Here is a 26,206-nt window from a genome sequence, read left to right as displayed (position 1 = left end):
TCACTGGAATTGAAGGTTATTTGGGGTAAATAATGAGATGACATTGTCACAGACATAGTAGTATGGGCTTACATGTTTGATTTTGGATTTCATTTAATGGAATTCTGGGAGACAATCACAATTGCAGGGTTTTTAGGTGAAAGAATCAGACACCTGGTCAACACCCTCCATCAGGTAACCACTGTGGTCCATCATAACAATGGTGCATAGTTTTTCTGCATTAGGTATGACCACATCAGGATCTGTTTTAAAGTTGTTGACAGCTGCTTTTTTCTTCACTAAGAGGTTTGTCTTCTTTGGATGCAAACCACTGTGGGAACAATAAAGCATGCAAGTATGCTGGTGTCTGAAGGTCACTCTGGAAAAAGGGATAAGAGATACTACCCATAAACCTTGGTAATCATGCAACTATAAGTCGCATCCCCTCTCCTTGCTCCCTCCCCCCAACTGTGGAGATGGGGCCATACCAGTACTTAGTGGATGAAATCTACCAGCTACATCTATGCATGAGAATGCACATGCAAAGAATGGAAGTCTCCAGCATTTTTTAGAAATGCTAATGACAGGAATGGCTGATACTTTTTCCTCTCAGATGAACTTATGTTGGTATTCTTTTGTGAACTGAAGTAATATTTTATAAACTCTTCAAAGAATATAATGCTGGAGAGCTGAATAGATTTCAAAATCCAGCACGAATAAGGCAAGTAATGCATATCACAATTCAATTACTTCTGCCCCCCCCCCCCCCCAATAGCTAGTAGTACTGCAGCAAAGCATACTGTTTCGAAGTGGCTGTATTGCTGACCTAACCCCTGGCATAACTGTGCAAAGTAGTGACACTGTATGTTAGATTGGGTACAATTCACAAGTAAAAGTGTATGTAGTGAGGATGTACGGTAAGCATGTGTATTGTTGATGTTGCTGCTGCTGCTGCCACTACTGTTGTTGTTGTTGTTGTTGTTGTTGTTGTTGTTTACTGATGTGAAAGACAATAGAAAACACATCATGTGGGTCATTCCATTTCAATTCAACCAATTTGAGAAAATGTTCCAGCTGATAGTCTCAGATTTGGCTGAAATTTAGCACACCAATGCTACCAAGTCTGGAACACGCATGTACAAAATTTTAAGTTCCCCTGCCAATTAGTTCCAGAATTATGGCTTGTGAAAGAAGGTGGTGTGACCCGGAAATTGCAACCCGCATCTGGCAATCTATCTTCAGACCCACCTTCAGGTCTTAATAACTTTGTAACTATTCCGCACAGTCCAGTGAAATTTTTTACAACCCAGTAACATCCACTTAGAGAACACACTCTATGAATCAAAACACCAACAACATATTTCTGAGGGAAAATAAAAAATTCCAAAATGTGATCAAAAAAATATAATATGTTAGAAGGTACATATTGTAGGTGCCCTCTATGCCAAATATAATTCACTCAAAACGGGTATAAATTTTTTTTGTGGTAAGCTTAATATGGCCTAAACACACTCAGAACTCATCTTGCCCGTATCAGTCACACAGAGTTACATGCACACAAAAATACAAAAATTTGAAAAATTATCTGAGAAACTTGGATTTTCTAAGTGTGGTAGCACAAAAGAGACAAGTGATACCCAAGCCAAATTTCAAACGCTGCACAAGTAGACCATAATATAATATGTGGCAAAAATTTCAACTTGTTATTGCAAGGCATTTGTGTACAATAAAAGTTGACAGAGATGTATTTGATTACATTTCTTTTAACACGATTTAGCAAGTAATAGTGATGATGCAGGCAGCTTGTTTCAGATAAAGCTGCAGCAATTGTTGGGAACCATTAGGCAACAGAAAGTTAAACAATGGTAGTTTTCAGGGACAGACTGAGTCATTGTTAGGCAGGAACGACAAAAGAAACAAGCAATAATTGCAAGTTACTCATGTTTTGAAGATTCTAGTTCAGGCTGGTCAGTACTGTCGTGGAAAGTCAGTATGGAGGCAGAAGAGACTACTAGTGGTGCTTTTGTTCAAACAAGTTGCAGTATTGGTAGAGCACAAGCATGTGAATGTCATAAAACAACATATGGAACAAAATGTGGCATTCGCTTTGTACTGTATGCTCTGGATGAATCGGACCAAGATTTGTTGCTATGGAGATCCAGGATACACCCCGTGGGCACAAGAAGTACAGTTCCAGGAAACTTTAGTGTTTGTTATCATCATATGAAAGTGTTTCTGGATAAGTATTCTTCCCTACAAAGAAGTTGTTTTGATCCATTTCGGATTCATAAGAAGACAGTGAAGTGTAGCCTCAGAGAAACTGATATAAAATCAGTATGGAAAGTGAATCAGTGCATGGGACTTAACATGAAACCAGGACAAAAGTCATGTTCCATGTGTGTTACACGGCTAAAAAATGAAGAATATTCTGATAATTTACATGACAGTGATGAAGAGTATCAGCCACCTACAACCACAGCGGATGAGCAATTAAATACTTCAGTGACTGCTCTTGGTTTGTCTCCCATGAAGACACACAAAGTTGGGAAAAGAGACAGGTCCAGCTATGGTAGAAGAAAACTACAAGAAGCTCAAATGGAATTAAAACACAAAATAGCTGACACACTAATGGTGGAAGAGGAAGAACTATCTGCTCCAAAGGAACAGAAATCATGCCAGAAATGCTCTGATTTGGACAAAATTGTGCACGATTTGAAAGAAAAATGTGCCATATCCACACGTCAGAAAAAAGTAGCTATTCTTACCCTTGCACCTTCCAGCTGCTCTATTGACTACACTGCAAAGGAATTCAATGTTTCTACATATATGGTAAAGCAGGCTAGGAAAATAAAAGCAACCCAAGGAATAACGCCTGGAAAAAAGACTATGTAACAGTCAAAATGGGAAATGTACGTGTATAGATGCAAAAAAGACTGTTGCTAGGCAACATATCAGAACTACATGTAGAATTCAAGGAAAAGTATCCCAACACCAAAGTAGGTTTATCATCTTTTTTCAATCTTCGGCCAAAATGGATTGTGCCTGTAAGTGCAAGGGGCACACACAATGTTTGTGTATGTGAGACCCATCAAAATGTTAAGCTGATGTTTGGTGCTATAAAGGATTCTGGTCTGGATTACAAAGGTGCAATGAAGCTGCTAGTGTGTGAAAAGTGTCCTGGTAAGGCAAATCTTGCACAACACATGAATAACAAACTGTATGGTGAACTCCTTATGGATGACGATGAACTTGTTTCTTATAAACAATGGACACACACGGATCGCACAAGTCTTGAAACAAAGCAAAGTGCAATGGAAGATTTTGTTGAAGTGTGTTGTCAAAAAACAGACAAACTGACCACACACACAGCTTCACAGCGACGGCACAATCGGCTTATCTCCAGTTTTGTAAGGATAATTTGAAACAAGATGAAATTATAGTAATACTAGACTTTTCTGAAAATTATGCAGTTATAGGTCAAGATGTCATCCAAGGATAACATTGGGACAACTGTCAAGCAACTCTCCAGCCATTTGCAATTTACTATAGAGGTGAATCAGGTGATGTGTCTGTCATGAACCCGTGCATTTTTAGTGACTGTTTAATTCATGATGCCATTGCAGTTCATGCCCACATTCGCACTGTCATGGCATATGTGAAAAACAAGCTGCCTCACATACATTTTGCAAAATACTTCAGTGATGGGGCAGCTAGTCAGTACAAAAACTGTAAAAATCTCAAAAATTTCTGCATGCGTTACCACGGTTTTCAGATTAACGCAGAATGGAATTTTTGTGCAAAAAGTCATGGTAAAAATGTATGTGATGGTATTGGTGCTACCATTAGGTGCATGGCATCACGGGCTAGTCTGCAGCACCAGAAGGTCACATTCTAACACCTCTTCAATTATTTACATGGGTACAGAAAAATATCTCTGGCATACAATCATTCTATGTTTCGAAATCAGTCGAAGAGTTGCTAAAAAGCAGACTAGAACATGTTAAAACTGCTGCAGGCACAAGGAGCCATCATCACTTCTCTCCAGTGGACTCTGACAACGTGCAGATGAGCAGACTGTCCAGTTATAACTATAGGTTCATGCACAACATGTGCCTTCACAGTGTGCCTGACTCAGGATTCAGAAGCAAAAGCAGCAACATACAACCAGGTTGCTGTTTATGATGACAAATGGTACTCAGGATGTGTTGCAGAGTGCTGTGAAGCAGAAGGTGATGTATTTGTGAACTTCACGGCACCAGCAGGACCAGCATGATCATTTCATTGGCCACGTTTGGCAGACAGGTGTTGGATTCCTTTTGAACATATTCTTATGACAGTTCCAGTTCCTACCACAGTGTCAGGAAGATAGTACAATTTGCCACTCAATGTACAGAGTACAGTAGCTAAAGTGCGGGAGAAATTCTGTTCGAAGCACAATCGACTGGTTTTTAGCAGTTAAGGTGCAGTAAACATTAATGATAGGTTGTGTTAATCTGTTGCTGCTTAGTGATTAAACAGTTGTGGGAGAGGATAAGAAGAAGCAGAACAGTTTACGATATGTTTTTACAAATTTGTGTTGTGGAACAATGGCCACATCACCAAATACATGTCAACTTAAATTGTACACAAATGTCTTGCAATAAGATGCTGAAGTTTTGAGATATATATCATTATGGTCTACTTATGCAGTGTGTGAAATTTGGATTGGCTACCACTTGTCCCTTTTGTGCTACCACACTTCAAAAATCCATGTTTTTCAGGTAATTTTTCAAATTTTTGTATTTTCGTGTGCATGGAACTGAGTTTTTGTGACTGATATGGGCATGATGAGTTCTGTGTGTATTTAGGACACATTAAGCTTACCACAAAAAATTTTATACCCTTTTTGAGTGAATTATATTTGGCATAGAGGGCACCTACAATATGTAACGTATTACATTTTTTAAATCACATTTTGGAATTTTTTATTTTCCCTCAAAAATATGTTGTAGGTGTTTTGATTCACGGAGTGTGTTCTGTAAATGGATGTTACTGGGTTGTATAAATTTCACTGGACTGTGTGGAATAGTTCCAAAGTTATTAAGACCTGAAGCTGGGTCTGAAGATAGATTGGCAGATGCGGGTTGCAATTTCCGAGTCATGCCACCTTCTTTCACAAGTCATAATTCTGGAACTAACTCGCAGGGGAAACTAATACTTTGTACACGAGTGTTCCACACATGGTAGAATTAGTGTAGCCTACTAAATTTCAGTCAAATCTGAGACTATGAGCTGGAGCCCCTGTTTGAACTGACATGGAATGACCCAAAGTGCACTTATGGTGTCAGTAGCTTTCCACTGAATGCTGCTCTTGGTAAGGTTTCAAACAATGAATCATGGAAAGTTGACAAGTGAATCATTATTTAATAATTTCCTATAGTTTGTAAATAAAGTTAGCTACTATTTTATTATATACGGTTAAAATTTAACAATACCATCAGAATTTCCAGAAACAAGACATACAAAATGAATGTATAGTATATCTCAGGCTACACTATACATCAATCTATTACAGTAATCTTATTTTCATGTTGAGATTTGTCGGCTTTGCCAGCTCACATAAATATTATCAGGAAATATGGAAGCGTCCGATCCCACCCGTCTGCTTTGACCCATGACGTCACAAATATGGTGGAAACAAAAACAAACGCACACACTTTCCACAAGAAGCCTAATGACACTAACGGGACAAGCGCGGGAAATGGGGTGTTTTGGGTGGGGGGCAAACTAAATATAAACAAATTTAGACGCCTTGCGTAGCTACAACGTATAAGTGAAGACAGCCATGCATGAATACCCACCCACCTCCCCAGGGGTCGTAACCCCTGCAACCCATAGAAGATAAAGATGATTCAGTAGCCGATTAGTGTTTTTTGTCTTTTTAAAAAAAAAATCTCACGGGATAGAACGAACAGATCAGAAAGATAAATATAATAAACTAAAACAGAAATTCGAGGAAACAGATAATTAAAATAATTTATAAGTGTTTAAAAAAACACACGAGATAGAACGAACAGATCAGAAAAGTAAATAAAATAAGATAAAATGAAACTGGAGACAGCCACACTCAAACCAAACTCCGCGCTGTCATGACGTCAGACACGACAACACCCTTACGTCACGGGTCAAAGCCTACGCGTTGGATCAGACCCTTCTGTCGACCCTATTATCATATTCCAACCTAACCCAGACATCACGCTAAGCTATACATCAATCTGTCACTACAACCAGGTATTTTGCTTTGACATTCATTGCCTTCACCAACTCTAAAACAATTTGTCATTTTCCAACCTAAACACGGCCTCTGGCTTTGCTACAGGTCCATCTGTCAGCAAAACCTGATTTTCCCTGTCACCAACGAAATACGCAACTCGGGGGGGGGGGGGGGGGGGGCGTCATGTAACTGTAGTTAAGCTTACAGTTAACTCATTCGCAAGGACAGAAGTTATCAGTGAGGAATCCATTGTTCTCATGAAATCAAACCACACTAGCTAGAGATGTGCATAGTTTTGAACAGCTTCAAGAGTGAGACGCTGGTACAGGATGTTGTTTTATGAGTATTACTTTCATATCAACCATAGCCTTCACCTAGAGTCTTAAGGAAAATAAACACAATAAATTTAATGTTAAGTCCAACAGAAGTGTGTGTATTTCATATCTTCAAATTTTGTAAGATGTTGTGCTTTTCATTAATTGCACAGCATACAAAGAAGAAGGGGAGGAAATTAGTGATAAATTATTTTAGAGATAGAAACAGAAAGAACAATGTTGTTGTTGTTGTGGTCTTCAGTCCTGAGACTGGTTTGATGCAGCTCTCCATGCTACTCTATCCTGTGCAAGCTTCATCATCTCCCAGTACTTACTGCAATCTACATCCTTCTGAATCTGCTTAGTGTATTCATCTCAGTGGCGAAACGACAGTTCGTATTTTGATAGAATGAAGGATAAGTTTCTGCACAAAGAAAATTTAGTGTATGCAGACTTCACTGTGGATAAATGAGAACTGTTTTAATTTCCGAGATTTATTTATGAAGACACTGCTGAACTTAATGTAAAGAAGAAAACAGTTTCAAGTTCCACTGAGCAGAAAAATTCATTGTGTAGTGAGAGAGAATAAACTGGACTGACACATACACAGAAGAAATGACACTGTTTATGGGAAGTCTCATTTAGTTGGCAGGCCTATTGAGTTCACACTGCACTTTGTGAAACTACAAACGCATTCAGCACTAAGTTATAAAATCTTGTGGTGAATATCCATTGCAATAATGAGCTGCAAAAGCATCATGACCATCCAGATCTCAACAACCTGCATAAACTTCAGGTAAACTCTTAAATTAGGTTAGCCTAGACAAAATCAGCAATGTGTTCCCATATTTATCTATTAAAATCCAACTACTGGACTACAGCAGTGACAAATGTGCGTAACAGGGTCTACATACTAAACTGCCAAAAAAACTATTTTCATTGCTTTTATGAATGTGTTACTGAATCTGTATTTCAAATCAAAAGGTCATATATGATATAATACATGCTTATAAAACATGTAGAGAGGTGCTACAAGGACTATTGTTGGATACCTATAATGCTTACAATGCTAATTTCAGAGATTACTGGAAAATCGAAAGACACTTCTCTTCTCATGTTCCATGAAACACACTGGTTAATACATACGACAAATAAACAGTTGTTGCCTTTGATGATTTTCACATCACAAGCAAAATTGGTACAGATACATCTCATGCATGGAAGGGAATAGAAATGGTTTACCATACACGATGATGAAAATGAAAATGTCAAGGTGCTGGTGGGGGGAAGAATTAAAATTTGGAATTAAAAGTAGTCTTTCAATTATGTGAAATAGATGGACAAATCCATAAATACTTGTCCGGATATTACATGACTGAATTAATGTAACCTACAGTTATGTTATGGAAAAAAATGACAGTACAGTAGGCCCTACTATTGAAAATATTTTTGTCTTCTTCTAGTCTCAGAGTACGTACACAAAATCATGAAGAGTGAATACATTTGATCCACTGCAAGAGCAGCACCCTTTGGGAAGGCACTGTGTAACGTTATGACACAATATTTTTTACTAATTCATGCAGTTGATAAATAATTTAAATTTCAATAACTTGTGTGATAAACCTGCTCAGTGACAGGAAATATATGAGAAATATCATCACATGGACAGTGTCTCTTCTGTATTATAACGAAATTGAGTTGTTTCCTTCAACCTTGAAGTTACAGCAATCCGACTGTTTAGAAAATACAAACATGATACGCTATGCGATAATCATACCCAAGTGGAACATGGTGATTATAAAACTTAATGATAGTAACAACTAAACCACATTTAATAAAAATGGACAGATCAATTGTTTGTATGTACAAAGGCGTCTTATGACTGCTTACCTTTCTTCAATATTTTAAGCCATGTTGCAACTATTTTCTTGTGGTGCTGTCTGTGCTGAAGACACCATGCCGACAGTGTTTGTATACTGTCTTGCGAATCCTTCAGCAACTGCAGTCTTTTCTCAAACTGATGCTCATTGAATACCGACATGATGAAATGATATTCGATGTCACACCCACAAAACAAATCACACAAAATGTAAACATTTCCCGGTAGAAACTAATAACCTCAAGTTTATTAGTACTTCGTAAACTTTGCAGTCCGTAACAAGTTCAACAAACATCGTAACAGTCGATGTACGTGAAACTTTTCTCCTTTCTTTCACGGATTATATAACTTGTATTGCGGCCACTATAATAACTGCGACCAATATAGCGTACACATAACCTATGTTTACACACAGAACCGATGCTACACTGCAGCTGACACCACCACAAAAATAACCTTCACGTTATGAATCGGCGGAAATGTTCACTAGAAGGCAAAGTTTCGCTGAAAATATAATCTGTTTAATGTTCATAATAACCCGTTATTTCAAAACATCACAATTGCAAGAAACGAAACATTCGTTTATCAACACAAAACACATACTTAATACCGCCATCTTCGTTTGAAACGCATTCACAACATTAGCACGCAAAGCAACGATCGACCTATTGTCGTTTAGCACAGTCTATTCGGCGGAACAAAATCCTGGCGATTTTGTAGACAAAGATTCACCAAGGAAACTTTAGTGTTGTGTGTTGATGTACTATTATCATTAATATATAAGGCCAAAAGATCAGTGAAGAAATCTTTCAGTGACTCTTTTACATTGTGATGGAGTATGGTTTTACTTTCACGATCGAGCACATCAGTGCTATGTGTACATTTCAATTCGAAAGCAGTAAACACGACAGTATTCATCCGAGACTGCAATGGAACCCAGTAATAACTGTTATAACGTGTTGCCTGGGAGACAACACACCACATTTTTTACCCGTAACTGTAACATAGAAAAATTTTCGGTGTATAAGTACATACTAAAATAATTACGTTTCTTGAATCCAACACCGCAAATGACGGCAGTAATGTAACCATGAGATATAAATTAAAGGGTATTCAATAGATTCGCAACCATAACGATACTGTGTTCGGAAGGAGTAAATAACTCAGATTTTGTTGTGGTTTCCCTCCCTCCTCCAACCATCTACGAGTAATACAGCTCTCGCACTTTTTTAATTCTTACGAGAGCTTACGCACAAGTCTTTACATCAGGACCCGTCAGAACCCAAGCCCCTGGGAAACGAAGCGCTCCATGGTGCTGGACTAAAATTTCACTACAAAGTAGGAGACGTGGAGGCAGATAGGTACTATAATTTAACTATGTCCAAATATTTGTACCCAACTGTGTGTTCTCTGAATTGAAAACGCTTGGCCCAGTTACGTGGTGACATGAAACTTTGGAAAGAAATGGCGCTGTTCGAAATGAGTAAATATTAACTGGTTTAGATTTCGAGACTCGTACCGAGTGATCCCCCCCCCCCCCCCCCCATGAACCATGGACCTTGCCGTTGGTGGGGAGGCTTGCGTGCCTCAGCGATACAGATAGCCGTACCGTAGGTGCAACCACAACGGAGGGGTATCTGTTGAGAGGCCAGACAAACGTGTGGTTCCTGAAGAGGGGCAGCAGCCTTTTCAGTAGTTGCAAGGGCAACAGTCTGGATGATTGACTGATCTGGCCTTGTAACAATAACCAAAACGGCCTTGCTGTGCTGGTACTGTGAACGGCTGAAAGCAAGGGGAAACTACAGCCGTAATTTTTCCCGAGGGCATGCAGCTTTACTGTATGATTACATGATGATGGCGTCCTCTTGGGTAAAATATTCCGGAGGTAAAATAGTCCCCCATTCGGATCTCCGGGCGGGGACTACTCAAGAGGATGTCGTTATCAGGAGAAAGAAAACTGGCGTTCTACGGATCGGAGCGTGGAATGTCAGATCCCTTAATCGGGCAGGTAGGTTAGAAAATTTAAGAAGGGAAATGGATAGGTTGAAGTTAGATATAGTGGGAATTAGTGAAGTTCGGTGGCAGGAGGAACAAGACTTCTGGTCAGGTGACTACAGGGTTATAAACACAAAATCAAATAGGGGTAATGCAGGAGTAGGTTTAATAATGAATAGGAAAATAGGAATGCGGGTAAGCTACTACAAACAGCATAGTGAACGCATTATTGTGGCCAAGATAGATACGAAGCCCACGCCTACTACAGTAGTACAAGTTTATATGCCAACTAGCTCTGCAGATGACGAAGAAATTGAAGAAATGTATGATGAAATAAAAGAAATTATTCAGATTGTGAAGGGAGACGAAAATTTAATAGTCATGGGTGACTGGAATTCGAGTGTAGGAAAAGGGAGAGAAGGAAACGTAGTAGGTGAATATGGATTGGGGGACAGAAATGAAAGAGGAAGCCGCCTGGTCGAATTTTGCACAGAGCACAACATAATCATAACTAACACTTGGTTTAAGAATCATGAAAGAAGGTTGTATACATGGAAGAACCCTGGAGATACTAAAAGGTATCAGATAGATTATTTAATGGTAAGACAGAGATTTAGGAACCAGGTTTTAAATTGTAAGACATTTCCAGGGGCAGATGTGGACTCTGACCACAATCTATTGGTTATGACCTGTAGATTAAAACTGAAGAAACTGCAAAAAGGTGGGAATTTAAGGAGATGGGACCTGGATAAACTAAAAGAACCAGAGGTTGTACAGAGATTCAGGGAGAGCATAAGGGAGCAATTGACAGGAATGGGGGAAATAAATACAGTAGAAGAAGAATGGGTAGCTTTGAGGGATGAAGTAGTGAAGGCAGCAGAGGATCAAGTAGGTAAAAAGACTAGGGCTAGTAGAAATCCTTGGGTAACAGAAGAAATATTGAATTTAATTGATGAAAGGAGAAAATATAAAAATGCAGTAAATGAAACAGGCAAAAAGGAATACAAACGTCTCAAAAATGAGATCGACAGGAAGTGCAAAATGGCTAAGCAGGGATGGCTAGAGGACAAATGTAAGGATGTAGAGGCCTATCTCACTAGGGGTAAGATAGATACCGCCTACAGGAAAATTAAAGAGACCTTTGGAGATAAGAGAACGACTTGTATGAATATCAAGAGCTCAGATGGAAACCCAGTTCTAAGCAAAGAAGGGAAAGCAGAAAGGTGGAAGGAGTATATAGAGGGTCTATACAAGGGCGATGTACTTGAGGACAATATTATGGAAATGGAAGAGGATGTAGATGAAGATGAAATGGGAGATATGATACTGCGTGAAGAGTTTGACAGAGCACTGAAAGACCTGAGTCGAAACAAGGCCCCCGGAGTAGACAATATTCCATTGGAACTACTGACGGCCGTGGGAGAGCCAGTCCTGACAAAACTCTACCATCTGGTGAGCAAGATGTATGAAACAGGCGAAATACCCTCAGACTTCAAGAAGAATATAATAATTCCAATCCCAAAGAAAGCAGGTGTTGACAGATGTGAAAATTACCGAACTATCAGCTTAATAAGTCACAGCTGCAAAATACTAACACGAATTCTTTACAGACGAATGGACAAACTAGTAGAAGCCAACCTCGGGGAAGATCAGTTTGGATTCCGTAGAAACACTGGAACACGTGAGGCAATACTGACCTTACGACTTATCTTAGAAGAAAGATTAAGGAAAGGCAAACCTACGTTTCTAGCATTTGTAGACTTATAGAAAGCTTTTGACAATGTTGACTGGAATACTCTCTTTCAAATTCTAAAGGTGGCAGGGGTAAAATACAGGGAGCGAAAGGCTATTTACAATTTGTACAGAAACCAGATGGCAGTTATAAGAGTCGAGGGACATGAAAGGGAAGCAGTGGTTGGGAAGGGAGTAAGACAGGGTTGTAGCCTCTCCCCGATGTTGTTCAATCTGTATATTGAGCAAGCAGTAAAGGAAACAAAAGAAAAATTCGGAGTAGGTATTAAAATTCATGGAGAAGAAATAAAAACTTTGAGGTTCGCCGATGACATTGTAATTCTGTCAGAGACAGCAAAGGACTTGGAAGAGCAGTTGAATGGAATGGACAGTGTCTTCAAAGGAGGATATAAGATGAACATCAACAAAAGCAAAACAAGGATAATGGAATGTAGTCTAATCAAGTCGGGTGATGCTGAGGGAATTAGATTAGGAAATGAGGCACTTAAAGTAGTAAAGGAGTTTTGCTATTTGGGGAGCAAAATAACTGATGATGGTCGAAGTAGAGAGGATATAAAATGTAGGCTGGCAATGGCAAGGAAAGCGTTTCTGAAGAAGAGAAATTTGTTAACATCGAGTATAGATTTAAGTGTCAGGAAGTCATTTCTGAAAGTATTCGTATGGAGTGTAGCCATGTATGGAAGTGAAACATGGACGATAAATAGTTTGGACAAGAAGAGAATAGAAGCTTTCGAAATGTGGTGCTACAGAAGAATGCTGAAGATTAGATGGGTAGATCACATAACTAATGAGGAAGTATTGAATAGGATTGGGGAGAAGAGAAGTTTGTGGCACAACTTGACCAGAAGAAGGGATCGGTTGGTAGGACATGTTCTGAGGCATCAAGGGATCACCAATTTAGTATTGGAGGGCAGTGTGGAGGGTAAAAATCGTAGAGGGAGACCAAGAGATGAATACACTAAGCAGATTCAGAAGGATGTAGGTTGCAGTAGGTACTGGGAGATGAAAAAGCTTGCACAGGATAGAGTAGCATGGAGAGCTGCATCAAACCAGTCTCAGGACTGAAGACCACAACAACAACAACCGAGTGATCTTGAACTCTTGACAGAATTGTCAAAACTGCACCCTCTCCCATTTTGCAATATTTTCTGTGAAGATTTAGCAAATTCTGTAAGTACCATACGTTTTATAAAAATTAAGCGTTACTGGAAAACAGTACTTCTGTTAACTATATTGATGAAAAATATTGCACAATATAAATTACACGCATCATTATTGCAAATAAGTTAGTGACTGTACAATCTTTCCTAAAACAAATTGAAAGTAAACAAAATTATATCTTATTATTTATGGCAGCACTGATTTTGGTGTGATGCATAATAAAGAAGAGAGTTTATTTACACCTCATAAGTTATTAATAGTCCTCATTCGGCAGAAACCGTCAAAAGTCGGAAGTCTTCAGCTCCTGCTCTCTGGCTTTTGAGATCTAACAATCCGTTAACGAAGCAGCAGCAAGAGCTCCATTGTTGAACATGAGAGAACTGTACAGGTAACTGCAGTCTACAAACGATATCGATGGCATTCTTGTAGACAGCCCTAATGTAGAAGTGTATTCCCATGCTGAGACCTGTCATGAGAGGGTGGAACGTCCCTGCATGGGTTCGAACATTTCTATGGAAAGAAGAGAGATAAGTATTATGTGCGTACAAGTGTGAAAAAAAAAACAATAAAAATATGAGAAGAAAATATACATGAACTAATACTTAACATAAACAGTAATCAGCAATTGCATTGTACCATTCAAAGACGTCTAATGAAACAGGCTTCATAATTAGTTTCTTATTGAGTAGTTCTAAAACCAGATACAATTAATAAGTATTGTGCATTTATGAAAACTTACAAATGCGCATAGATAGTGAGACATGCTGCTTACAATACTGCTCGTCGATCATCGGTAATGCAGATGCCATCAAATCCTCATCATCTACGCAGATAAATACATCTCGCGCTGGGCGATACAGAAAAGAATGGACTTCGTAATTCTGCAGTGTCTGAGATGTGGTACTGGCATGCCTGTCCAATGTGCACACTTATCACACTCCTCATACTCAGGTGGAATTATATCTAGATGAACAGAAATTGTATTACAAGAAGTGGAGAATTAAGAGATATTTAAAATTTTAATTTAGTTCATTGATCTGAAACCGTGCAAGCCAGAGGCAACTGTGGGCCAGACTCAGCTCATGCTGTCTGAAATGTTCAAAACCTGACAGATTCATACTACTGTGTCCTAAGCAAAATTATATGTAGTTTGTGGAACTGTAAGGCCCTTTGTACGATCTGATGGAAGAGTCTAAAGGAGCACGGAAGGGAAGAAGAATAATTGTGCATGATAAAGTTACATAGTGAGACAGTTAGAAGGTAGGTGAAATTCTGACAGATCTCATTCTGAGAGTTTCTACAATGGAGCAACGATGTAAGCTATTATAACGTCAAAAGCATCAACCGTTCTTAAAGAGGATGGTGTGACGTCACTACGATGAGCAGCAGTACAGGTGACATGCAATTGCTAAGAGAATGCACCTGGCAGTTGGAGCGGTCGAAGATGCAGCGAATGTCAGCTCCACAGTTATAGTATAATAAGCTTTGTTTTTGTGCATATTAAGTCAATAACGTCTCAGAGGGTAAACTCACCTAGGAAATGAATTTGTTTGGTATTGTCAATGCATATTTGGATTTGTGACAATGAAGACTTAGACTATGTTTGATAATGTGCTACATTTACGCCAGGCGCGGTGCCATCCTCCAGTTCATGTCAGTAAGTTGGATGCTTGGACTACTCCCGTCTGTACTGCCTAAGTGTTGTGATTTTATGGTCACTGATGAGCACATGGTTGCGACAGAGAGATTAATTTATAATTTTGATTTTGGGAGAACATTGGATTAGTAAGTGCCAGCAATTCCTGTTCTATCCTGGTGTGGTGGTAACAACTCCCACGCGGCAGGTACCAGAGGTAGTATACTGCGTAGAGTAGTGGAATTATGGCAGCGTAGCTGTGGAAATTTGTGTGTGAGTTACTTTTTCTTCAGTATGGTCGGATCAAGAGTAAGAAGTTATGGTCAAGGGGGGGTTCGTAAATTCTAATCAAAGCTTTTGCAGATGCGCAAAACTATAGACCTATATCTCTTACGTCGATCTCTTGTAGAATTTTAGAACATGTTTTTTGCTCGCGTATCATGTCATTTCTGGAAACCCAGAATCTACTATGTAGGAATCAACATGGATTCCGGAAACAGCGATCGTGTGAGACCCAACTCGCCTTATTTGTTCATGAGACCCAGAAAATATTAGATACGGGCTCCCAGGTAGATGCTATTTTTCTTGACTTCCGGAAGGCGTTCGATACAGTTCCGCACTGTCGCCTGATAAGCAAAGTAAGAGCCTACGGAATATCAGACCAGCTGTGTGGCTGGATTGAGGAGTTTTTGGCAAACAGAACACAGCATGTTGTTATCAATGGAGAGACGTCTACAGACGTTAAAGTAACCTCTGGCGTGCCACAGGGGAGTGTTATGGGACCATTGCTTTTCACAATATATATAAATGACTTAGTAGATAGTGTCGGAAGTTCCATGCGGCTTTTCGCGGATGATGCTGTAGTATACAGAGAAGTTGCTGCATTAGAAAATTGTAGCGAAATACAGGAAGATCTGCAGCGGATAGGCACTTGGTGCAGGGAGTGGCAACTGACCCTTAACATAGACAAATGTAATGTATTGCGAATACATAGAAAGAAGGATCCTTTATTGTATGATTATATGATAGCGGAACAAACACTGGTAGCAGTTACTTCAGTAAAATATCTGGGAGTATGCGTACGGAACGATTTGAAGTGGAATGATCATATAAAACTAATTGTTGGTAAGGCGGGTACCAGGTTGAGATTCATTGGGAGAGTGCTTAGAAAATGTAGTCCATCAACAAAGGAGGTGGCTTACAAAACACTCGTTCGACCTATACTTGAGTATTGCTCATCAGTGTGGGATCCGTACCAGGTCGGGTTGACGGAGGAGATAGAGAAGATCCAAAGAAGAGCGGCGCGTTTCGTCACTGGGTTATTTGGTAACCGTGATAGCGTTACGGAGATGTTTAATAAACTCAAGTGGCAGACTCTGCAAGAGAGGCGCTCTGCATCGCGGTGTAGCTTGCTCGCCAGGTTTCGAGAGGATGCGTTTCTGGATGAGGTATCGAATATATTGCTTCCCCCTACTTATACTTCCCGAGGAGATCACGAATGTAAAATTAGAGAGATTAGAGCGCGCACGGAGGCTTTCAGACAGTCGTTCTTCCCGCGAACCATACGCGACTGGAACAGGAAAGGGAGGTAATGACAGTGGCACGTAAGGTGCCCTCCGCCACACACCGTTGGGTGGCTTGCGGAGTATCAATGTAGATGTAGATGTAGATGTAGATGTGAACTTCGTGCAGTTGCTGTAACGAATGTAAACCTATAAATTTGGATGCCACATGGCTTCAGAAATATATTTGGCTTTTACGAAATTTGTCTATTATTTATTTACAGTGTAACAAGTTGTACCAGAGAGTTGTTGTCATAGTTTAATTCGTTGTCGGCGTTCATATGGTAGAGCGCAACATACTGGCAACTGCACTGCAGGTAAGATCAGGTAAGTTTAACAAGTCAAAGATGTGGTGCTGGACTTCAGAGGTGTACATCCACAAGGTAAGTCTGCTATTCACTAGCACCACACATCCCTGTTAGACTTTTGTTGTTTTGGGTTTGGACATCAGTTATTTTATCTTTATTGTCAACCACTGAGCTTTGTTTCGTTTGACATTAAAATTCCGAGTCAAAATTAACTTAAAATATGAGAGGAAATAGTGGAAAATGTTTCAAAATATTGCATCGTTTCGTGCGAAAATGATATGGGATGTTGTGGAAAAAATAATAAGCCAGGATAGAGTGCTGTCAGAAACTACCATGGAACGATGCAATAACCAAATAATCGAGTGGGTAATGTGGAGAAGATCCTCCAGCACTAACCTTTGAGTAAGAAACACAACATTTAGCAGTAGCAGCTGTAGGCGAAAACTCATACTGCTTGCTAGAGGAGGCGAGAGTGAAGTAACAGACCGGGTACTTTAGCCAAAAAGTTTGTATAAGTTATGGCCCCAACCAGACAAAGGTGGGGGGGGGGGGGGGTTGCTCCAGGGAGTCTGGGATGAAGTAGAGAGGTGACATTCAGCAGTGAAGAAAGTTGGTATAGATGCAGACAATGCAACCCTGAATACATCCACAACTAAGTTCTCATATACTTTATCAGCTGTTGGGCACACTAGAAAGATAATGTAGCAGAATTGCCAATACTGATATAGGCCCTGAAACATTAGATAGCTTCAATTTAGAGTTGATGAATTAAATTAGTAAGGGTAATGAAGACGTTATGGCCAATCAAAAGAACTGATTATGTTTGGCGTTACAGTAATATTATTGGCGTAATTTGTTGGCACAGCAATTGGGTGAATACTGATAAATTCTTCTCGGGTTATCAGCCAAGTGGTGGCGTCGTCTTGTCGCAACGTTTCAATGAATTTCGTACCCATCATCTTCTGGCGATAGACATGGGTACGAAACTCATTGAAATGTTGCGACAAGACGACGCCACCACTCGGCTGATAACCAGAAAAGAATTCATCAGAGGAATACCCCGAGAAAGACTGGGTGATTACTGTCGCAAAAAGGGTGTTTATTCATGTGTCGTTATGAATTTTTGCTTATATGGTGTTGTTCAAATACACATCGTAGATAAAAACAAACGACCACCACTGCAAAATCGCCCAACAGCATCTTGAGTGGCAAAGGTGTTACAACGTGCAGCAGTTGGCCCCTAGAAGGTGGATCAGCAGCTATACGAATTGTCAAAAGTAATGGTAGCATTGTACATTTGTTTGATTTAATTGTTCCAAAAGGTTCAGAATTGGTCTTCATAGGTCTTATGTGGGGTTTTGGTCGAGCTTTGGGTACCTGTAGGGTTAGACTAGGTACTGATCGTAGGTGTCTGAGGGTCCTGATATAGTCTGGAGCTAGGTTACAAGTGTGCTACGTCAACTACACAGAGAGAGCCTACCAGGAAATTTTGTAGCTTCTAGAGTTTTCCATCAGTGAAATACGGTCGAGCAAGTTCTGACTATCATTGATGGAACTGGTTTTAAATGCATGATCACACTGCTAATATGGGGAGATCTTGTAAAATAACGGTATGAAATGGTGGGTGTATATGAACTGTTAGATTATTGCAGTATTGTGGCGATAGAGATGCATTTGACAAAGAAATAATTATTGGTTGTTTGGTTGACGATTTGTTGATATCAGACTGGAAACCAATTTCGTTTTCCTCAATATTTTGTGGCTAGTGATCCTGGCACCCACTAAGTTGACTGAAAGGTTGCTTTATTTGTGTTAGAGAGTGGTTTGTTTAGCACCCACTAAGGTAACTGAGTGGTCGCTTCATTTTTGCTGTAGATTAGCTTGGTGATGTGCATTGAGTGAGGTATTGACTCAGTTGCAGGATGTTTTGCTTAATAGACATTAGAAATATTAAAATGGGACTCCAATCTGGTCATACAGTGTGTGTGTGTTGACCAAAAATTTCAATGATCTTTTTACAAATTGTTAATAAATTGTAGCCTAAAGGAAACATTAATGTGAGCTTAAGGCTTAATTATCGTACATATACAGAATTATTGCAGTGAGTGGCCATTCATAAGGGGAACATCAATGGGATGCATTTGCCAACACATGAAGGAGTATAATTTTGATTTGATCATATAACTTCAGGGCCTAAAATGGTGCTGGTGCCTAGGTTCTTTGTTTTCTGTAAAGATAAAACATGATTAAATAAATATTTGATTGGTGAAAAATTAAGTCAGGTCTGCCTTTTCATTTGAAGTATATAGAATTTTTATGTAAATTAACCCTTAGTCCAAGAAAAAAGAAAGAAAAATTAAATAATATTTTGAAAGATATATAAAGAGTGAACAAAGATATTAGTAATTCTCTGTTCGCCACATTAGTGAATGATAGTCTAAAGATAAAATTTCCATATTTTTCGTCTATCTAGGTGATAATGATCATTTACACATTATTTCAGGTGAAGACATAAATAAAGCGAATAATTAATTTGCATAGACCATATTATGAAACGTCCCCTTTGAACAATTATACACGACTGTCCTTAAACTGACACACAATATTTTGTTAGCCCAACGCAATCTGACTTTCAATAATCCCTACAAAAGAATGGGCCCTGACTAACAGTAAACTATACCTTTCACAAATCACTTACCTCACAAAAATCTTCACGACTCAAGCTACTGCAATACAGCGAGCGCCACTACTGCCAGCTAAATAAAAGATTCAAACTACTGAAGGCACTAACTACTGATAGGGATAGTTAGCAAATGAAAGATATTAATAGAGAACAAACAATGTATTTACCTTGATATCATCATATATAAATATAGCAGTTCATGACAAATTACAAAACTCCGCCATCTCTCTCCCCACATCCACCACTGCTGGCGACTCACCTCCAACTGCGCAACGCTACGCGCTGTTCACATCCAGCTGCCGCTGGCCAACACTACAATGGCAGACAACAATGCAAAGCAGCCACAGACTGCACACAGCACAACCAGTGATTTTCATACATAGGTGGCGTTACCAATAAAAGAAGCTAAACAGCCTACTTACAATATGTATACAGTTCTTCACTTGTGATGTTGTAGCAACACCTCTGATGATAAAGAAGCGTTAAAATAACGTTTTAAGGTGTCTAAATTTGAAAGAAACACCTCCCAGAAAGTCACAATACCAAATCTTCCTTTTTACTGATAGGAAAAAAGAAGATAAATAGCAGTTTTTAAATAATAAGAACAATGCTAATATCATATCTCTCACTTGGCAGTTAACTTGATCTTTCCTTGAAGTTAGCATAATTTGTACAACAAAAGAAAGAAGGCACATAATTTGTACATATACCTTAGTAGACTGTAAGTGAAATAATGTTTGTTACTGCAAGATTTCCCCAAATATTCAGATTTTAACTGAAAATAAGTGGGATACTGAGTCTTTCATCGGTAATACAAGTAAGCGGTATAGTAGCTGTCCAGCTGCACTTTAAGGAACCATCATCACTTACTGTTGCATTTCTTACGCTGTAATCGTAATACTCAATAAAGAAAAGATCCATGCTTCAATAATATTGTAGAAGAGCGTTAGTAATACGTGAACTGTGACTTAATAAACAATAGTAATTCTTTCTAATCAGATGCAAGATATTTACATTTTATAAAATATATTAAGACATATTAACTTTCCAGCATTGTTTTGCAAGAATACTGAAGCCACTTTGTAATCTTATTTAAGTATTAATAAAAGGGTACCTTATAGGGGTTACTATACGCATAAAAAAGGGATTTATTGATTCTAGTGCTTGAGTCTGCATAGAAAGATACTGTAGACTTTATTTTAGAAATTCAAACATGTACACACAATCCCTTACAGTACCTGGACCTTTGTACTATGTATGTGAAGTTGTGTGAGACTGCATATGAATATGTAATTAAAACATGTACTGAAAAAAATAATATAAATCTGACACATGCAGGACATTTACTCGCTGTTTGTATACATAGTCACTGAGTACTTACGAAATATATTGTAATACACTCCTGGAAATGGAAAAAAGAACACATTGACACCGGTGTGTCAGACCCACCATACTTGCTCCGGACACTGCGAGAGGGCTGTACAAGCAATGATCACACGCACGGCACAGCGGACACACCAGGAACCGCGGTGTTGGCCGTCGAATGGTGCTAGCTGCGCAGCATTTGTGCACCGCCGCCGTCGGTGTCAGCCAGTTTGCCGTGGCATACGGAGCTCCATCGCAGTCTTTAACACTGTTAGCATGCCGCGACAGCGTGGACGTGAACCGTATGTGCAGTTGACGGACTTTGAGCGAGGGCGTATAGTGGGCATGCGGGAGGGCGGGTGGACGTACCGCCGAATTGCTCAACACGTGGGGCGTGAGGTCTCCACAGTACATCGATGTTGTCGCCAGTGGTCGGCGGAAGGTGCACGTGCCCGTCGACCTGGGACCGGACCGCAGCGACGCACGGATGCACGCCAAGACCGTAGGATCCTACGCAGTGCCGTAGGGGACCGCACCGCCACTTCCCAGCAAATTAGGGACACTGTTGCTCCTGGGGTATCGGCGAGGACCATTCGCAACCGTCTCCATGAAGCTGGGCTACGGTCCCGCACACCGTTAGGCCGTCTTCCGCTCACGCCCCAACATCGTGCAGCCCGCCTCCAGTGGTGTCGCGACAGGCGTGAATGGAGGAACGAATGGAGACGTGTCGTCTTCAGCGATGAGAGTCGCTTCTGCCTTGGTGCCAATGATGGTCGTATGCGTGTTTGGCGCCGTGCAGGTGAGCGCCACAATCAGAACTGCATACAACCGAGACACACAGGGCCAACACCCGGCATCATGGTGTGGGGAGCGATCTCCTACACTGGCCGTACACCACTGGTGATCGTCGAGGGGACACTGAATAGTGCACGGTACATCCAAACCGTCATCGAACCCATCGTTCTACCATTCCTAGACCGGCAAGGGAACTTGCTGTTCCAACAGGACAATGCACGTCCGCATGTATCCCGTGCCACCCAACGTGCACTAGAAGGTGTAAGTCAACTACCCTGGCCAGCAAGATCTCCGGATCTGTCCCCCATTGAGCATGTTTGGGACTGGATGAAGCGTCGTCTCACGCGGTCTGCACGTCCAGCACGAACGCTGGTCCAACTGAGGCGCCAGGTGGAAATGGCATGGCAAGCCGTTCCTCAGGACTACATCCAGCATCTCTACGATCGTCTCCATGGGAGAATAGCAGCCTGCATTGCTGGGAAAGGTGGATATACACTGTACTAGTGCCGACATTGTGCATGCTCTGTTGCCTGTGTCTATGTGCCTGTGGTTCTGTCAGTGTGATCATGTGATGTATCTGACCCCAGGAATGTGTCAATAAAGTTTCCCCTTCCTGGGACAATGAATTCACGGTGTTCTTATTTCAATTTCCAGGAGTGTATATATTATGAAGTATCTGGTTATATTGGTGTTGAAGTCAACACTGTACATAGAGTTTTGGCATTGTCTGGTCATGGAGTACTGAAGTGCTAGTATATTCTATGAATTAAATATTACATTGTGGGACAACATACAGAATTTTGACCACTACAGTGATTCATTTTAGAGGTACATTAGTATTTGTATTATTGAATATTGTCAGCAGTGTCACTGGAGACAAATTACTTGGGCAAATCCTATCCATATTATTCTGCAGCAGTAGATGAAGTGGCAACTCTGCCACAATGAGTTTAACCTTTTGACTGCAGCTGACTGCTAGAGCAGTTCGAGCGCCCCATGCCCTGGGTGCAGCTGACTGCCACAGCAGTTCAGTGCTGCCGTGCCCCAGGTGCTGCCAACTACTGTAGAAGTTTTGAGACGTTCGCTCGCCTATTGTTTAGCTGTGCTTGAAGAAGACGTCTGTTTATTTGCAGAGCTACTGACTGACTCTCGCCACACCTTCATCGTTTGCTCTAACCACATCAGATGGCTTTTCAATATGCGGAACACGACTACATAAGTCGATATCAGCGCTTTTAGTGGATCCTTACAGCACTTGTCCAAGTAATTTGCTTTAGACACAACAGATGATGCTACTGTCATTTCTGACGAACTGTAGTTTCGTGCCTTTCTGCGAGACTCTATTCTTGGTTCAGACATCAGTCGCCTATTATTCGTTTGTGTTTGCGTAGTGAATTTACTTATTGTGATGGCATGTAAAAAGCTCCTCACCTCCAAAGAGATAATACAGATGTTGATGGAGAGTGACTCTGAAGAATCACTGTGCTCATCATTAGACTGCGAGTCAGATGAAGAAGATTCTCTTACGAATAGTTTACAATCTGCGGACGTTGTTGATTCTCATTAGTCTCCATTTGTAATTACTAGTGCAAAGCCTATGACATCGAGAGGAAGTCCGCAGCTGGATACTTCTATTCAATGCTCATCATCTTCAAATGAAGACGCACAGCGACTTACAAGGACGACAAAAAACAAATGGAGATGTGAAAACATAAATCAAAAGAAGCATCAGTTCTACGAATTCTCATCAGGAACGAAAGCTCCTGTAAATGAAAATGAGAGCTGCCTCTGTTTCTTTAGACTTTTTGTAAATATAGACACTATTGAAATGATTTGCTACGAGGCAAATAAGTATTATACGTATTGATCAGCCAATTGCAAACCAAAGACAAAATCTAGAATAAACAAATGAAGTGACACAAATGTGTCAGCCTTCCTTTCTGATGGCTGGAGTGAAAAAGTTAAAACTGGCATTGGTCGACAGATCCTTTGCTGGAAACAATTTTTTTCCAAAGTAATCTGCAGAGACTGATATTTTTTGCTTTGAATTTACTGCATTTCCATGACAACACTTTGCCCTAAATGGGAATTACTTATCGAAAATCCGGCCTATTGTAGAACATTTTCGAAAAATGTTCAAGGAACCTTTCTATACTTAAGAGAAACTCTGTATAGACTAATCTCTGATGCTGTTCAAAGGCTGTCTGAAAGTACATCAATATATTCCAGCAAAGAGAGGTAGGTTTGGAATTAAATTTTTTGTAATTTGCGATTCCAGGACAAATTATGTACTAGGTTTTATCGTTTACATTGGCGCACAGACAGACGTTGATAGTCATGGTATGGGAGTGTCTGGAAATACAGTAGCCACGTTACTCCAACCTTACCTGGAGAACTGAGAAATGCTTTTTGTCGACAACTGGTATACCAGCCCAGATCTGTTTTGTTGGTTGTATGATAGAATGACAAACGCATGTGGTACAGGTAGGCGAAGTAAAGCTGTCAGTACCGGGCGTGAGTCGTGCATCGGTAGCTCAGATGGTAGAGCACTTGCCCGCAAAAGGCAAAGGTCCCGAGTTCGAGTCTCGGTCGGGCACACAGTTTTAATCTGCCAGGAAGTTTCATATCAGCGCACACTCCGCTGCAGAGTGAAAATCTCATTCTGGAAACATCCCCCAAGCTGTGGCTAAGCCATGTCTCCGCTATATCCTTTCTTTCAGGAGTGCTAGTTCTGGAAGGTTCGCAGGAGAGCTTCTGTAAAGTTTGGAAGGTAGGAGACGAGATACTGGCAGAAGTAAAGCTGTGAGTACCGGGCGTGAGTCGTGCATCGGTAGCTCAGATGGTAGAACACTTGCCCGCGAAAGGCAAAGGTCCTGAGTTCGAGTCTCGGTCGGGCACACAGTTTTAATCTTCCAGGAAGTTTCATATCACCGCACACTCCGCTGCAGAGTGAAAATCTCATTCTATATCACTATTGTAAACGGCTTTGTTTGTATGTACATTATAATAAAAATGTACCTCACACGGAAATGAATTGTAAATATTGTAAATAAATATCCCAATTCTTCCAAAGACCAGAACAAAACAGAAAGCCGAAAAACAGCGTGCGCGTTGGAAGCATTGCACGTGGCGAGCGCGCCAGAAGCATTCAGCACCCAGCACACGGTGAGCGGCGCGAAATGACTAGTTGACTATTTGCGGCTTTAGAAAGTGCATTAATTCTGTTGGAGATTCTACCAAGGTAGACTGCTGGTATGTATCTTTTTTTCTGTGTCGGTGATGTCTCTCGAGTTAGGCATATCTCGCTATGTGTTGTGTTCTGCTTTGGTATTTTACATTTATAATATAATTTTGTGATTATGCTAGGGTCAAAATCATCTGTATAGGCTATATAAAGAGATGTGTTAAGTTCTTTTGAATTTCTGGCTTTTCTAATGGGAGGTTATTTAATCTATTAATCACTGAATGGAAAAATGTTATTTTATGAGCCATTTGGTGACAGGAATAGGCATTTATAGTACATTGACAGAAGTAGTATTCCTTCCATAGATATCACATATGTGGCGATTATTATTTTTGCTACTTGTGGGGTCTAGATAATTAATGGTATTGTGAAACTTCCTGGCAGATTAAAACTGTGTGCCCGACCGAGACTCGAACTTGGGACCTGATCTGGTAATGGTATTGTGCTTCTCAGTTTCCATAGTGAATTTAATTTTAGGGTGTAGTTGGTTAAGTTTTTGGTGGATATTTTCGATATCTGTTTGGCTGCCACCTACCAGCATGAGGGTATCATCTACATACCTAAAATGTAAACAATTTGGTTGAGAGTAATGAAGCACATGCGGTGAGACTGCCAGTCGTGCATATAGCAGTCGAAGGGTTAAATGCCAACATGAGCTGAAGTTTTAATTTTCAGTTCTCAGTGAAGGGCATTCGATGCAGGTTAGGTAATTTATTGAAGTAGTAAACACTAAAAAATGTGAAGAGCACCGGACCATCAGTCTAATTTCTCATGCAGCTAAAGTCTTGCTGAGAGTGTTGAATAGAAGGCTATATGGCAAGCTGGATAGAGGGATTGCAGAGGAGCAGTTCGGATTTAGAAGAGGAAAAGGAACAAGAGATGCTATTGGCCTATTAAGAACTATAGGGAAAAAATAAACGGAAAAAGGTAGAGAAATCTTTGCTGTTTTTATAGATTTAGAAAACGCTTTTGACAGAGTTCAGTGGAACAAGCTGATGGATATTTTGAAGAGGAAAGGAGTAGATCAGGGAAGAGATACGACTGATACAGAATCTACATTTACACCAGAAAGTAAGGATAAGGATTGGAAATGAAATGTCAGAAGGAGGTAGCATTGGACGAGGTGTTAGACAAGGTTGTTGCCTTTCCCCACTGTTGTTTAACGTATACCTTGAAGAGATTATTGCCAAAGGTTTGGATGGGAAAAGAGGAATATTTATTGGTGGAAAGAGAACAGAATGTGTAATATTTGATGAAGACATGGTATTAGTGGCAGAAAG

The 26,206-nt window shown here is 40.2% G+C and overlaps 1 protein-coding gene across 2 annotated transcripts in view; it reads right to left on the bottom strand.

The window, feature by feature from the left end:
- Window positions 1-9,059, bottom strand: part of LOC124615947 — a 166,290-nt gene extending 157,231 nt beyond the window's left edge. For both annotated transcript variants that reach the window (XM_047144147.1, XM_047144148.1), the window contains exon 1: window positions 8,437-9,059. In XM_047144147.1, coding sequence (XP_047000103.1) covers window positions 8,437-8,587 — 151 coding nt within the window. In that variant the 5' untranslated portion in view covers window positions 8,588-9,059. The remainder of the gene's footprint in view (window positions 1-8,436) is intronic.
- Window positions 9,060-26,206: the final 17,147 nt, after the last annotated feature.

This window comes from Schistocerca americana, chromosome 5 (assembly GCF_021461395.2).
Source record: "Schistocerca americana isolate TAMUIC-IGC-003095 chromosome 5, iqSchAmer2.1, whole genome shotgun sequence".
NCBI classification, from domain to species: domain Eukaryota; kingdom Metazoa; phylum Arthropoda; class Insecta; order Orthoptera; family Acrididae; genus Schistocerca; species Schistocerca americana.
The sequence above is the reverse complement of the archived record's forward strand: the minus strand, read 5'-3'. Positions and strand labels throughout refer to the sequence as shown.